Source organism: Caloenas nicobarica, chromosome 5 (genome assembly GCF_036013445.1).
Source record: "Caloenas nicobarica isolate bCalNic1 chromosome 5, bCalNic1.hap1, whole genome shotgun sequence".
Lineage (NCBI taxonomy): Eukaryota > Metazoa > Chordata > Aves > Columbiformes > Columbidae > Caloenas > Caloenas nicobarica.
This window is the reverse complement of record NC_088249.1, coordinates 6,247,454-6,260,511: the sequence shown is the minus strand read 5'-3', so window position 1 is coordinate 6,260,511 and position 13,058 is coordinate 6,247,454. Positions and strand designations below refer to the sequence as shown.

General features: G+C 43.4%; 1 protein-coding gene across 1 annotated transcript in view; it reads right to left on the bottom strand.

The window, feature by feature from the left end:
* Positions 1–11,677, bottom strand: part of SYT16 (synaptotagmin 16) — a 41,200-nt gene extending 29,523 nt beyond the window's left edge. Inside the window, exons 1-2 of the mRNA XM_065636516.1 lie at positions 11,662–11,677; positions 10,786–11,412 (exon numbers count right to left, since the gene is read on the bottom strand). Coding sequence (XP_065492588.1) covers positions 10,786–11,341 — 556 coding nt within the window. The 5' untranslated portion in view covers positions 11,342–11,412; positions 11,662–11,677. The remainder of the gene's footprint in view (positions 1–10,785; positions 11,413–11,661) is intronic.
* Between the last annotated feature and the right edge of the window lie 1,381 nt (positions 11,678–13,058).

The following is a 13,058-nucleotide window of genomic DNA, read 5'->3' as shown; positions in this document are numbered from 1 at the left end:
AAGCAGTTGCATTGGCCTGGCCTTAAAATTTTCATGATCAAGATAACATAGAAAAACCGTGATCTGCAGTGGCTCCTAACTCAGCAAAACCCAGAACTGCACACAGAAAGAAAAGGGCTTTTCTTCTGGAAAATTGGGAAGACCTGTTGCAAACAATGGATGTGCTAAAGCTCTCAGGAAAAAAATGGAAGATCATTTTGTAAAGGGAACACTTGTGGAGTTGCTGCTACCAACACCCATGCAACTACAGTTCTGATTTGCAGTGTCTTCAATCTGGAGCCATATTCTCACTTTTGCTGTCAACCATTTGAACTGGGAGTTCAAGCAAAAGTATAAAGCAATGCAACTACTTGATTTAAGGGTTTAACTAGGGGGGAGAATACCCCATGCCTTCATTTATGCTCAAAATTATTTGGAAATTACAATCCAATCATCAAAACCGCTTATTTTTATAAAACAGAAACGAAATCCAAAACAACCACCTAGACCTCAAAGGTATTTAAAATTGACAGAGAATGTGCTGTGATACAGTAAACCCATGCTTCCACTCATGGCATTATGGACATGGAGACTGCACATCGTGACCGTGCACCATTGACTAACATTGACTGGTTGTTTACTAATGAATCAAAGGCCACCTTCACCTGACCTTTCTCCTTGCACCCAGGCCGACGTGGTTCTGCCCCTTTCTGGTAGGTATACCAACCAGAGAGCCATTTAGTGCCCAGTGGTAACACAAGGTCTATCCCTTTTTGCTGAGTGACAAGTGACAGCATCCTCCTTTTGCAACACGTCAGTCTCTGCCTCTTCATCTGTCCTCACCCCATGACCAAACCAACTGGGAGCTCTCCGAGGCAAACACATTTGGGTGTCTGCATGTGATGGCAGGCAGAGAGAATCACAACTTGGCAGCTTTCACACCAGGGGACATTGCCAACAAAAAGAGATTTAAAAAAAAAAAGCAACCAAAAAAGTTAGAAAGTAATCGGAAACAAGTAATTATTTGGCTCTGACCATCAAGTGCCTCCATAGCTGAACAATACAGCCATCAGAGCAATAAACTCCAATTCTGCACACTGCTGTGTGAAGAAATAGAGAACTGCCCACAGAAAACAGCGTGAAAATCACCATGTCTTCCTGTTGCTTTTTTCCTATTCCCAAATTTGGATTTTAAAAATAGGCACATGGGATTCAGCTTCAAACTGACTCACTTTGTTGCCTAAGGTTCTTCCACAGCTAAAGGAAATGGTAGCCAAGCAGCAGATGCACAACCATCCCTGATTTTCCCAATCACCTACTTTACGTGCTACATGTGGAGTAAGTATGAGTCAGGCTTCATTTATGCTACCGGGTTTCATTAGCGCAGGCCCAGGATTTGTGGAGAAGTGAAAGAAAAAAAAAGAGATTACACACTGTAGGAGACACTGCTAAGCCAGGAAAACCCCTGGTGCGGATGCAGTTACATTCATGAGTCAGGCTGCACCCCTTTGCCAGCCCAGGTTGGGTTGTTTGAAGAAAACGTGGAAGTGCAGAGGCAGAAAAGCAGCTTCTGTCAGCAGCAGATGCTGTGTCTGCGCTGGGGACACCACAGGGCACAGGTGTAGCTGTGTATGCTCAGGGCACGGGGCTGCAAATGCTCATGGACTTGGAAATTAAACAAACCACTGGATCCCTGTGGCCAATGAGTTAGGAAACACTGTCCTTTCCTTCCAACAAATAATAACTTTCACTTTATAAGCATTATTTTCATTATTTTTAGGGGCCTAGGGCACCTTTCTTATGAGGAGAGACTGAGAGAGCTGGGGCTGTTCAGCCTGGAGAAGAAAAGGCTGGGAGGGAATCTCCTGAATGTGATAAATATCTCAAGGGTGGGTGTCAAGAGGATGGACCAGATTCCTTTCAGTGGTGCCCAGTGGCAGGATGAGGGGCAGCGGGCACAGACTGAGGAGGAGGTTCCTTCTGAATATGAGGAGAAACTTTTTTACCGTGAGGTGCCAGAGCCCTGGACCAGGCTGCCCAGAGAGGCTGTGGAGTCTCCTTCTCTGGAGACATTCAAACCCGCCTGGACACATTCCTGTGTGATCTGCTCTGGTGAACCTGCTTTAGCAGGTGGGTTGGACTGGATGATCTCCAGAGGTCCCTTCCAACCCCAACCATTCTGTGATTCTGTGACTGTTTTCCTGGTACCTTTCACACCACAAAGGGTTAAATTCCTTCAGGTTCCCCATCAACCACCTCTTTTACTTGTGTGCTTGGTCTGGATACTCTATTCTCCTTCTAATGCAAGCACTTTGTAAGCTCTCTACACCACATCTAAGAAAGTTTCCCTGCATCGGCACTAGCTTCTTCCAGAAAATGGCCTTCCAATTGGCAGAAATCATACTGGCCAAGGAAATGCCCAAGAAACCCAGGACACTGACTGTTTCTCCTCTTTAAAGCACAGTTTTACTATACCACACTCACAACCTGCTAGACCCAGCATACACATTCCAATTACATACCATTTGTAGCACCCAACACCGTAACCATTAGCTTCACACCCACAAGTCTTTGTTTGCTGATTAACAGGGTGGAAATCAACTCCCTCACAAAGATATTTGTTTGGGGTTGCTATGGATAACAACTGCATTGCAACAAGGCAGTTATTTATTTTCCCCACTGATTTTTCTAATTGAAACTTTCTGTTTGCTACCAGAGGGTTGATGCACCACAGCCCCCTCCCTTTACCGCTGCTGTAACGCTACCGTTTCCATGGCACTCCTGGGAAAATCACAGACTTGGCAGCAGTGGGTGAGGATGTGGTGCAACAAGACTCATATGTGTTCAGGATCAAAGCTGTCACCCAAAAGGGGCGATCCTGTCCCTCCTTCCCCTTCCCTCAGTTCAGTTTTTCAATCGTGTGGCCAACTCACCTGATTCAGAAGTAATAGGGAAGGGGCTGGTAACTCTCAACTGAAGCAATAAGCTGGTCTGGTTCATCACAGAGCAGCATGCTCGTGAGGCCAGACATGGAAAGTAGCACAGCTGTGTGACTGGGGAAGGACAATATCCCAGCTGCAGTTTTACATCAGCTGCTGACAACTGCAAGACTGCACCCTCAGGCCCGAGGGTTTTATAGCTACATTATTTATGGCGATAAGTCTAGACCCCAAAATTGACCCTGCGACACAGAGCTTCAGCAAACCTCAGTGCTCTCATTAATCCAAATTCAGGGCTTTCTCTCCAGCAGCACCATTCTCAGTATTTGCTGGAAAATACTCCCACACAGATTATGCTGCTACGTATAGACCGTATGGGCTTGAGTCTCTCTCAGCCTGAAGAGAGAAATGCCTCCATGCCTCCAAGTGCCCAGCTTGTGTGGGCACTCATGCCCAAAGCAATGTGTCCCTCCAGGGATGCTTCATCTCACATGGATACTGAGTCCTTGAGACAGGGGAGGACCCGCCTGAACATCAGGGAACTTTTAGGTCATGAGAGCATCAGCTATTTTGATGGTTATTAGAAGGGATTTTCTACAGATTTTCCTATGGACTGGTTTAAGATAACTGGTTTAACATAAGCCATTCATGTTGGTCTACAAACAGGTACTGATGAAGCCTCCCCAACTGCGAGAGAATCAGACAAACAGTCTCTACAAAGGTACAGTCCAACCACACATTCCTCATTATCTGGAAGACCCACACAGCCCAAGAATGCCATTCACTGTCCATAAAACTGCACATTTTTTCCTCCATGGCTGTAACCTCCTTCTTTTCTTTCATTTCAGTCTTGTCCCTTGGTTACTAGAACTGTTTCAGGAGTCTGTGAGGCCGCTGCTGTCAAAAGGTCATTACAACAGCCAAAAATGAATGGGCACAAGGTCCATACTCCTATCTCAAAAGAGGTGAGGACCAACACCAGCTCACGTTTTGGAAGAGTGATCCCATCTCATATAAGCTTACATTAGTGGTTTTTTGCTGTTAAGCAATGCAAAGAGGCTAGGAGGAAACGGAGATGGATTATCATAGAAATCATAGAATCATTTCAGTTGGAAGAGGCGCTCAGGATCATCAAGTCCAACCATAACCTAACTCTAGCACTAAACCGTGTCCCTAAGAACCTCGTCTAAACACCTTTTAAACCCCTCCAGGGATGGTGACTCCACCACTTCGCTGGGCAGCCTGTTCCAATGCCTGACAACACTTTCCGTGAATAATTTTTTCCTAATATCCAATCTAAACCTTCCCTGGTGCAAGTTGAGGCCATTTCCTCTTGTCCTATCACTTGCTACTTAGGAGAAGAGACCAACACCCTCCAGGCTAGCAAAAGTCATAACAGTCATTTCCTTTTTCAAGCATTTGCCTGCCATCGTGGGTTTGCATAAGTAGCCATCTACGAAGTGGGCCAAGCTAGCAACAACCAAAAAAAAAAAAGAAAAAAGGACAAAAAGTACTACTGTTTGAATCAGCACACAGAAATACTATGACCCAGCTCTGCACAGTGCTGCTAGTATTCCTGCACGTAACCTCCACCATAACGCAATGAGATCATTCACACCTGCTTCGCCTGTAGTAGAAGATGGAAGGTGAGAAGGCAGGGTTTCTAGGAGAGAGGCAGTACTTTCCAGATGCTGCCAAGATGCTGTTTATTGGTAAATGAAGCCTCTTGAGTCCTAAACAACCTTCCCAGAGGAAGATAGAGTCACAACTACCATATGGGGAGTGGGAAGAGGATGCCACTTAGCAAAAGTGGATCAGAAAATACATGCACAGACACACACACACAATTTGTTCTGTAACTACACTGAATGGCAAAATCCATTTTTTCCTCTCAAATACATCCTTCTCCATAAAGCTTATGCAACCTTCTAGATGGCCAGAGCAGGTGACAACTGCTCCTGAGCAAGCATCTTTCATCACGTTCCCTAGGGAGCCAGGCACAAGGAAGCTCTGGCCACCAGACAAGGAACTTGTTGAAAACCCAGACCAGTGATCCACTGTGGGCTTACAAAGATACTGTGTCTAAAATAACCAGAGGACAAACAGCAAAGTTGACAGGCCTAAGTCAGAGCCCACAATGGTAACACCTTTGAAAACTTGTGTTTTGAACCACTCTTTGGCTTCACTCCCCCAGCTGTAAAGCTGACAGACTGCAATCCACCTTCTTTCAGGGCTGCTGCATACTCTCATCACCACTTACTTTTGCTATCATTGATAAAGATCCTTCGTAATTTGAAACTTTGAAAGGACAGAACTGCAAAGGAGTGCTTTAAATATAAAAAGGAACATGGCACCACCTTCACAGGGACAAAAGTCTGTGCACAAACACTTTCTGAGTGGTTCTGAATTTCCCAGAGAGAAAGCATTCAATGCAAACTCACACCTGCACTTCATTTCAGAAAGCTGCGGACTCATACTGCGTTCTTCGGGGACCAGATGCATATCCCCACTCATGTTAGTGCTTTCTCCCACTCGAGCAGCCAAGACTATTTGCTATGAAGTGCTTTTGTCTACTGGCTGTCTTTGCTTTCCTTCACTCAGTCCTAGTGGTGCTATTGATTCAGTGTAGTCTCTTTAAACACCCTACTTTGAGTACAGGCACTGATTTTTTTATATGGCTACATTCTGGCTAGAGCACTGGCTGGCTCCATAGCCAGACAGGTGATAAAATTCATGAACACTTAGGATCTTTACATGGAAACTGGCCATCTATCTATTTTAGTCTCAGGTTCAAGGAGGAGTTTTATTTATCGCACAAGCAGCATCTTTTTGTTAGCAGTATATTTTGCTACACAGGTTTATAGGACTTAATGAAAACTCACTTCTTGCCCAGGAATTCCTGGCTGTATGAAAGGTCATTTACTGAGGTCAGGAGTGCTCATATAGAGCAGAAAGAATAATTTCCTCTACTACAGCAATTACTGGCAAAAATCAATGACCCCTGTTAAGCTGAAGGCCAAGGTAAGTAAATGCAATAGTCCTTTCTAGTTTTTAAAACCCCCAGAGCCTCCCCTTACACATGTGTGTGGAGGATAACTATCCAGCCATCTAGACAAGATTTCTATTAGGATGCCAAACTTCTTAGCATGCCCAGGTCAAAAAAATTATTTTAGTGCAACTGAAATGCAATCTTTAGCCGGCATGGAGATTGTCTAATTGATGGGAAGAAAATCTCCAAGGACATCACGCAGTTCAAGTGTAGTGCTCACCTATATATTACAGTAGTGTTATGAACACAGCATCAGACAGCTCAGGAGACTCTTCAATCACAGAACTCGCTATGCAAAAATAGTTCAGCTCCGATTCAGAAGTCTCAGCTCTGCTGCTGTGTCTGTCCCCATGCCTTTTCAGAGCAGTGTCTGCCGAAACTGCTAACTTAATGGTCACTTGGACTTTTTTTTTCCAAAGGACAGGGGCCCTGAGGAAGAAGTGGGCTAAAGCAACTAATGAAACAATTATTGCTGCTCTTCACCTTTTTCGTTATTACTTTTTTTTCTCTGCAGATTCAGGCTGGAAAGCAGACGGACTGGCCCTCTGTTTCAAGTGTACTTCTTTTAGAAGTCTTATTGCTCCACCGCTTTTTTTTCAATTCTTAAGCCAAATGTACAATGATGGATTCGTCAGCCACACTCTCGGCAGCCACCCCCAGTCAGCTGAGTAGCAGCATCTTCACCATGGGGGGATGCACAGGCTGATCACTCCACGTTCTGCGATGGGAGACAGTTTCTCTACCAGAAACACTGAGGTTAAATGTTGAAGGAGGGTCTCGAGGAAGCTGCAAGAGCAAGTTCACCTGTATTTGCAAAACTTACTATGAAGACTTTTTAGCAGGGCCTGTTACAATAGTACAAGGGGTGATAGTTTTAAACTGGTGGAGGGGAGATTCAGACTAGACATGAGGAAGAAATTTTTACACTGAGGGTGGTGAGACACTGTCCAAGGTTGGCCAGAGAGGTGGTGGATGAACCATCCCTGGAGACATCCCAGGCCAGGCTGGACCTGAGCTGGTGCAGATGTCCCTGCTCATGGCAGGGGTTGGACTGGATGAGCTTGGAAGGTCCCTTCCAACCCAAACTATTCTATGATTCTACATGATTGGCAAATGGTTGCAGAGATCTGCACACATGGAAGCGTCTCCCTTCCCGTCACTAACCTTTTAAACCAAACACCTGGCACTGCAATATTCCCTGCTGAACTAGCTCCTCATTTTCAAACCGTAGATAAAAAGCATCCAAAGTGAAAAACTTTTCCCTGAATTTGTTTGAAACCTTGGCACAACATTCCAGCATCATTTAAGCACAGACCAGCTCTCGGTGGCACCCAAACCTGCACCCTGCCGATTAGCATGCCTCACGGTGTCTAACAGACATTTTACTTAAGAACCCAAGAATTTCATTGCTCAAACACTTTATTAGATCCCTAAGCCTAAAAATGGGTTTCAATAATGTGTGTACTGCTTTGGGGCCTCAGAAAAGCACTCTGGGAGTTAGGAAACATTTCCTAGGAGGTAAAAATTTGATCGAAAACATATTTGATAAAAAGGAGAAGGGGTAATGATGGTTTTCAACTGCAATGTTATTTTATTTCATCTCAGAAGCATGCTGCAAGCTGAAGAGAGAGGAACATCTATTGGATTTTATTTTGCATCTTTTTTAAAACGAAATTATTCTCATATAGGATTGGTGGGTTTATTTTCCCCCTAAACTCAATCAACTATATATTGGAATGACCTTGTAAAAGGTTTCTGTGGCTCTTTAATCACCAGTGCCTGCTAAATGAAGCATATCTATTTTCTCTGTTACATTACTATTGGCAACCAGGTCTTTAGTGAGTGCCCAGAAATATTTCCATGGCAACAAAAAGCATTCAGCATTGCTACTGTTTTGTGCCAATTTAGCTTTAAAATATTCTGTTGTGGAGAGAAATATGGTACATTAAGTGAAATAAAGTCAAGATGCAATGTTCTGAAAAGAATATAAGGATAAACAGGAAACAGGTATTTTGCAGAAATTGTGAAAAAAAAAGCCAAATGGAAGGAAAAATGTTCAAAGCTAATATTGAGGCTACTGGATGCCTTTGCTGAATGTCAGCAAGTCCATATGCTCGCTTACATCGTCTCTTAGGGTTAGGTAACAAAGCTAACAGAAACAAGGATACCTCAAACATCTTTTCTTGATCATTTTAATCCATGACTGAAATTTTAAGTTGCCAGGGTATTACAGCCTCTCTGCTTGTCTCAGTTACCTTCAGAAGAGTTCATACTCTTGATGATAGAGAATGAATCTAAAGGTAAAAGGAAATAAAGAGTTAAAAAATGAAATACAAAGAGCACGTGTGTGTTTTGGAAGTGAAGGGTCACTTAGAAGAGCAAAACATGTTCTTCCACATCAAAGATCTTGTGGAAGACATTTTCAAATCACAGTTCAGCACTTTCTCTCCTATTATATGACCTAGATAGTTCTGAGAAAAAGGGCATCACCTCCCAGCCTTCCAACCCTCAAACAGCCAACTTCATGACTATAAAGTCTCGAGACCACTGGATGGCCCTTTGTGCAGTGCATTGCAGAGATAAAAAGATGGAAGACTATTTGAGAGCATTTGCAATGACATTCCATCTAGTGCAAAAAGCCATGCAATGCCCCCTGAAGTGCTTCATGTGGAAGTAAGAGAGCTCTAGGCAGCAGCAAGGTAGGTGCTGGGGAGCACTTTAAGGCCAGCCTTCCAGTCCACAATGGCTCCAGACAGTTTATTGAGAAGGAAAGACAGTAAATACTAAGGGAGACTCCAACAGCAACTTGATCAGTACCTGCTCACAGCTGGGAGAGAGGTTCAGAGTGACCCTGCCCTTTAGCTACAGAGATGAGCTACTCTGGCATCTGTCTGCCACTCTACATATCTCTCACCAGGAAAGTTCATCTGGTCCATCACATGCTCCTGAGGACCCTCTTTCTCAGTTGTCCCTGCAGATAAGACTTCAGGTGAGAAACTGCTCTGACATTGAGAGCAGCCTGTTCCCGGCCCCCATTTCTCTGAGAGCTTGCCACCTTTTCTCCTATCCCAGAGATAGGACAAAGATCTGGAGGCAACCATCAGAATAATGCATTTGGTATGTGGCTGCTCCCCAGTCTACTCCGAGGAGCCCCAGGATTTTCCATTAATCACTCTAACAGCCTCTCCTGGGGACACATGCTCTGCAGGATACAAGGTTGTGTCCTGGATAGCACTTGTCCAGCAGGATCCATGGCCCCTGGAAGGACACTACATGCCTTGCTCCATGGTGTCTTTGCACATGATGGACACTTGATCCATGCACACATAATAAATCCAACCCTACAGCGTTGACTTGTTGCCTATGAACCAATCCTGTGGGCAAAATATCGCACGGGCAATGTATAGGGGTACCAGAAGTTAGAGGATCTGTACAGGTTAGAGGTTGGGCTCCAAGAGATACAGCTCTGGGGTGCTTAACCTGAGAAATGGCAATCATTCATTTGGAATATGAAACAAGCAGTCCTGATTTTGGAGACAGAACAGCTAGACCAAAAGCTCTTTTTAATTATTTACTCCCTGGCCATAACAGTGTAAGGAATAGTAATAAAGAAGAGAGCTAATTTTAACATTCATTAAAGAACACCGTCAAGGTTTATACCCTCTCAGTCTGATATTCCTATTAAATACGAAAACAAACAGGCTGATCTTCCTCAGTCTGCACAGAAAAGGCTAAATATGTAAGATTTCCTTAGAAGCCAAGAGTGACGAAAAGCTCTTGGTCATTATAAAACAAACATTTTCAAGAGCATCTACTGCCTGTTTTTTAAAAAAAAGGAATTTAGATATTTGAAGCCAGAATTTTGAAGACCTTCAGTGAGCCTAAAGTTCTTTACCAGCTCCATATTGTAGACCCACTCCTCCCCGCCTCCTCCCCTTAACCCCTTTCCTAGGATGTTCATAAAGAACCGCTTTAACCCAGCAAGACCCAAGGATGGTATCAGCAGGACTGCAGCCTTCCTGCTTCTGGTTGGGACATAAGTCTCCATCAGTTCTCTGTGACTCAGGTGACTTCCAGCCACATTTACGGTGATATTTGGTGGGTACAAGTCACATGGCTGAAATTCAGTCCTGAACGCTACGCCCTGAAAAGCTGTTCATGTCACTTAATGATCAGAAGTCATAGTTAAGCCTATTTAAAACTGAAAATATCAAATTCAGTTCTCCTTCCCATACTCTCCTGCCTGCTGTCCTCTTCAGTCTTATTTGGAAAGCTGTGGAGGTGGGTGGGAAGGGAGGAAAGTGATTTGGGAGACTTTCATCCATAAAATCATGAGATATGGCTGGCTTTTTAGTACAGCATTTCACAGCACATGGCACAGTAACATCTTGAGATTCCTGGCACAAAGAAACAAGGTTTGAGATTATATATATCTTTAATAGCAATGACGCAAAGGCAGATGGTTCTCAAAGCAAAGGCTTAAGGCTAAACACTCCCTTTGAAGGGTCCTGCTATCAGAAACAAAACAGAGGGAGCAAAATACTCCTTGCTACAGCAACAGAGCCTGATTGTCATCTAATACGCAGTATTTCACCCTGGAGATTTCCACTTATTTCAATGAAATTAGTCTCATGAACAAGAGATGAATTGGAAACAGAAAAGGAAAGGTTAGATTTTCTTTGGGATCCGGGGAGTTTTGTTTTAGCTGTGGGAAACAAAGACAACACAGAACACAATGAGCAGATTAGCAACTAAATCAAATCAATACAGAAAATAAAGGTCTGGATAATACTGTCAGGGTGTGTGCTTGCTGCTTACCTGCAAAACTTGCCTTGCCATTATGATGTTTTAAGGAGCCACCCAAGTCGAGGTTGTGCTCATGACCTTCTATTCTCACAGAGGGCTCACCTTCTTCCTCAGCAATGGGAGGGAGCTGATCAAGGGGCTGGAGATCTTCATTTGTCCAGTAGGATCCATTGGCTGTCAAAGACATGGTGCTTTCAACACACTGCTCTGGTAAGCTGCTGGTATTTTTAAGCCATTTTTGCATCTGTGTACCCGTGTCAGAGCCATGAGAGAGGTCTTGTGAAGCAAGATCCGGATCCCCAATGTGACCATCTTCTCTAGGATATAAGTATTCCTCATCCCAGAGGTCCAGGTGTTGTTCATCATCTGATTCCTCAGCATAACCCTCATAAACTCCTCCATTATTCTCCAAGTCCTGGTTCTTCTCTTCTTCTGATTTACGACCCACTCCACTCAAATTCAGCAGTGAAGCAGATATAGAGTCTCCTGCTTGTTGGAGAGCTTCATATATTTGAGACATCCAAGAAGACAGTGGCTGAAGGAAATTCTGAGCAGCCTCAGAAGCCATGTTCAACACTATGCCAGTATCTGGTGATCAGTTGTTCAGCTTTGCCAGCATGTCACTTATAATTCAGGGAGCTGCAGAATAAGCACCATAAGAGATTACTGTAAATTGCTTGTCCATCAACACCTGTCGACACACTATCTACATAAATGTCTAGAACTGAGAGGAGAAACAGAAAAGGCACTTTTACCCATTGAGAATACCCCTAGAAATCCAGAAATGATGGACAAATTACACATATTCCTGCAGAGATCTGGAAAGCTTTCATTCAGTTGCTAAAACTTATATAAAAATAAAAACATAAAACATTGGAACAGAAGTACCTTTTCTGAAGCCCACACATTCTGGTTACAGCTGTCAACAGACCTGGTAAAAAAAGTACAAAACAACCTGCAGTCAAAAATCTCAAATAATCTCCTGGCCTTGACTTCTACCACATCCTTAGCATTAGCATATCCAGATGGGAAAATGGAAGGGTGGAAAATTTGGGGAGAATTATGTTTTGATTGATTAACAGGCCTAAATCATGCAGAACCAACCCATGGCAGATAATTATGTCAAATGCTTTGCTCCAGAAAGAGTCTCAAGAAGTCCTCTCCGCCTACAAAGTAACAACCCAGAGTTGTTTTGCCCTTCACAGAAATGAGAAGAAAAAAAAAAAAACCAAAAACACACAGGAGGTGGAATATTATAGGAATGAAATTACTGGAAACAGAAGCAAGTTAACAAAGCATTGGTATAATGCCAATATAATATGTTTTCTCAAAACTCATCTAAACCCTAAATAAGAACATAACTTGCAGAAAGTTAAGTTGCCTTTTTGCCCAATATATATCTTCCCACATTATCACAAGACATATTCTTTTAGGAACTCTGAGAAGAAGAAATCTACAAATAGGATGATGGGCTTAGGAAGAAAGAGTGAAATATTTGCAGATTTTAGGCTAAAAGACAACTAAAAACAAGAAAAAAGTTTCAAAAATTAATACCAGTGTCTTGCTGAATTTAGAGGTCTAAGAGCAATCAGACTATAAAAGGGTAAATACAGTATAAGCAGCAAAAAAAAAATAAGCTCAGCAGCAATGTGTATTACCTTGTGAAATGGTCTCCAGAGACATGTAGTGGGAATCCCAGTGGTTTGGCTTTTTAAATGGAGCATGGACTAAGGAGATCCCACCCCGCTTGCTGGGCAGCTTTTCTACAGATGAGATCACGGACTTAAAGAAGTCTCTACCTTTTGAAACACCTGTGCTGAATAATTTTGTTCAGCGATATTGACTCACGCTGCAGATACTTTCTACAAATTTATTATCAGCTCCAGTGTGTACTCCGAATTACAGTCCTAACAAGGGCAGTAAATGAACGTAGGTTACTAAAGCCATTTTAAAAGCCGACAGCTGTTACGAACTCTCCAGGCTCGGGGCACACACTGTTCCAGTGTCCTCCTGTCAACCGCTGGCCTCTGGCTGGAACCCAAGTAATGCTCCCTGCCATGCATTAAATCTTTGGCAAAGAACAGACAACGTCATGGTGTAACCTCCCGGGTGAGCTGTTCCCTTCATGGACTCTCGTCTTTCCAAGCCTGCCCTTGGGTGAAGCCTCTCTGCTTTGTGCACCTGATTTTCTCATTGACCTAAAGTGATTACACACTCCAAACAATTATTCAGCATAATGCACATTTGCACTGGTAAGTCCCAGTGCCAGGGAAGTCACTAGGAGG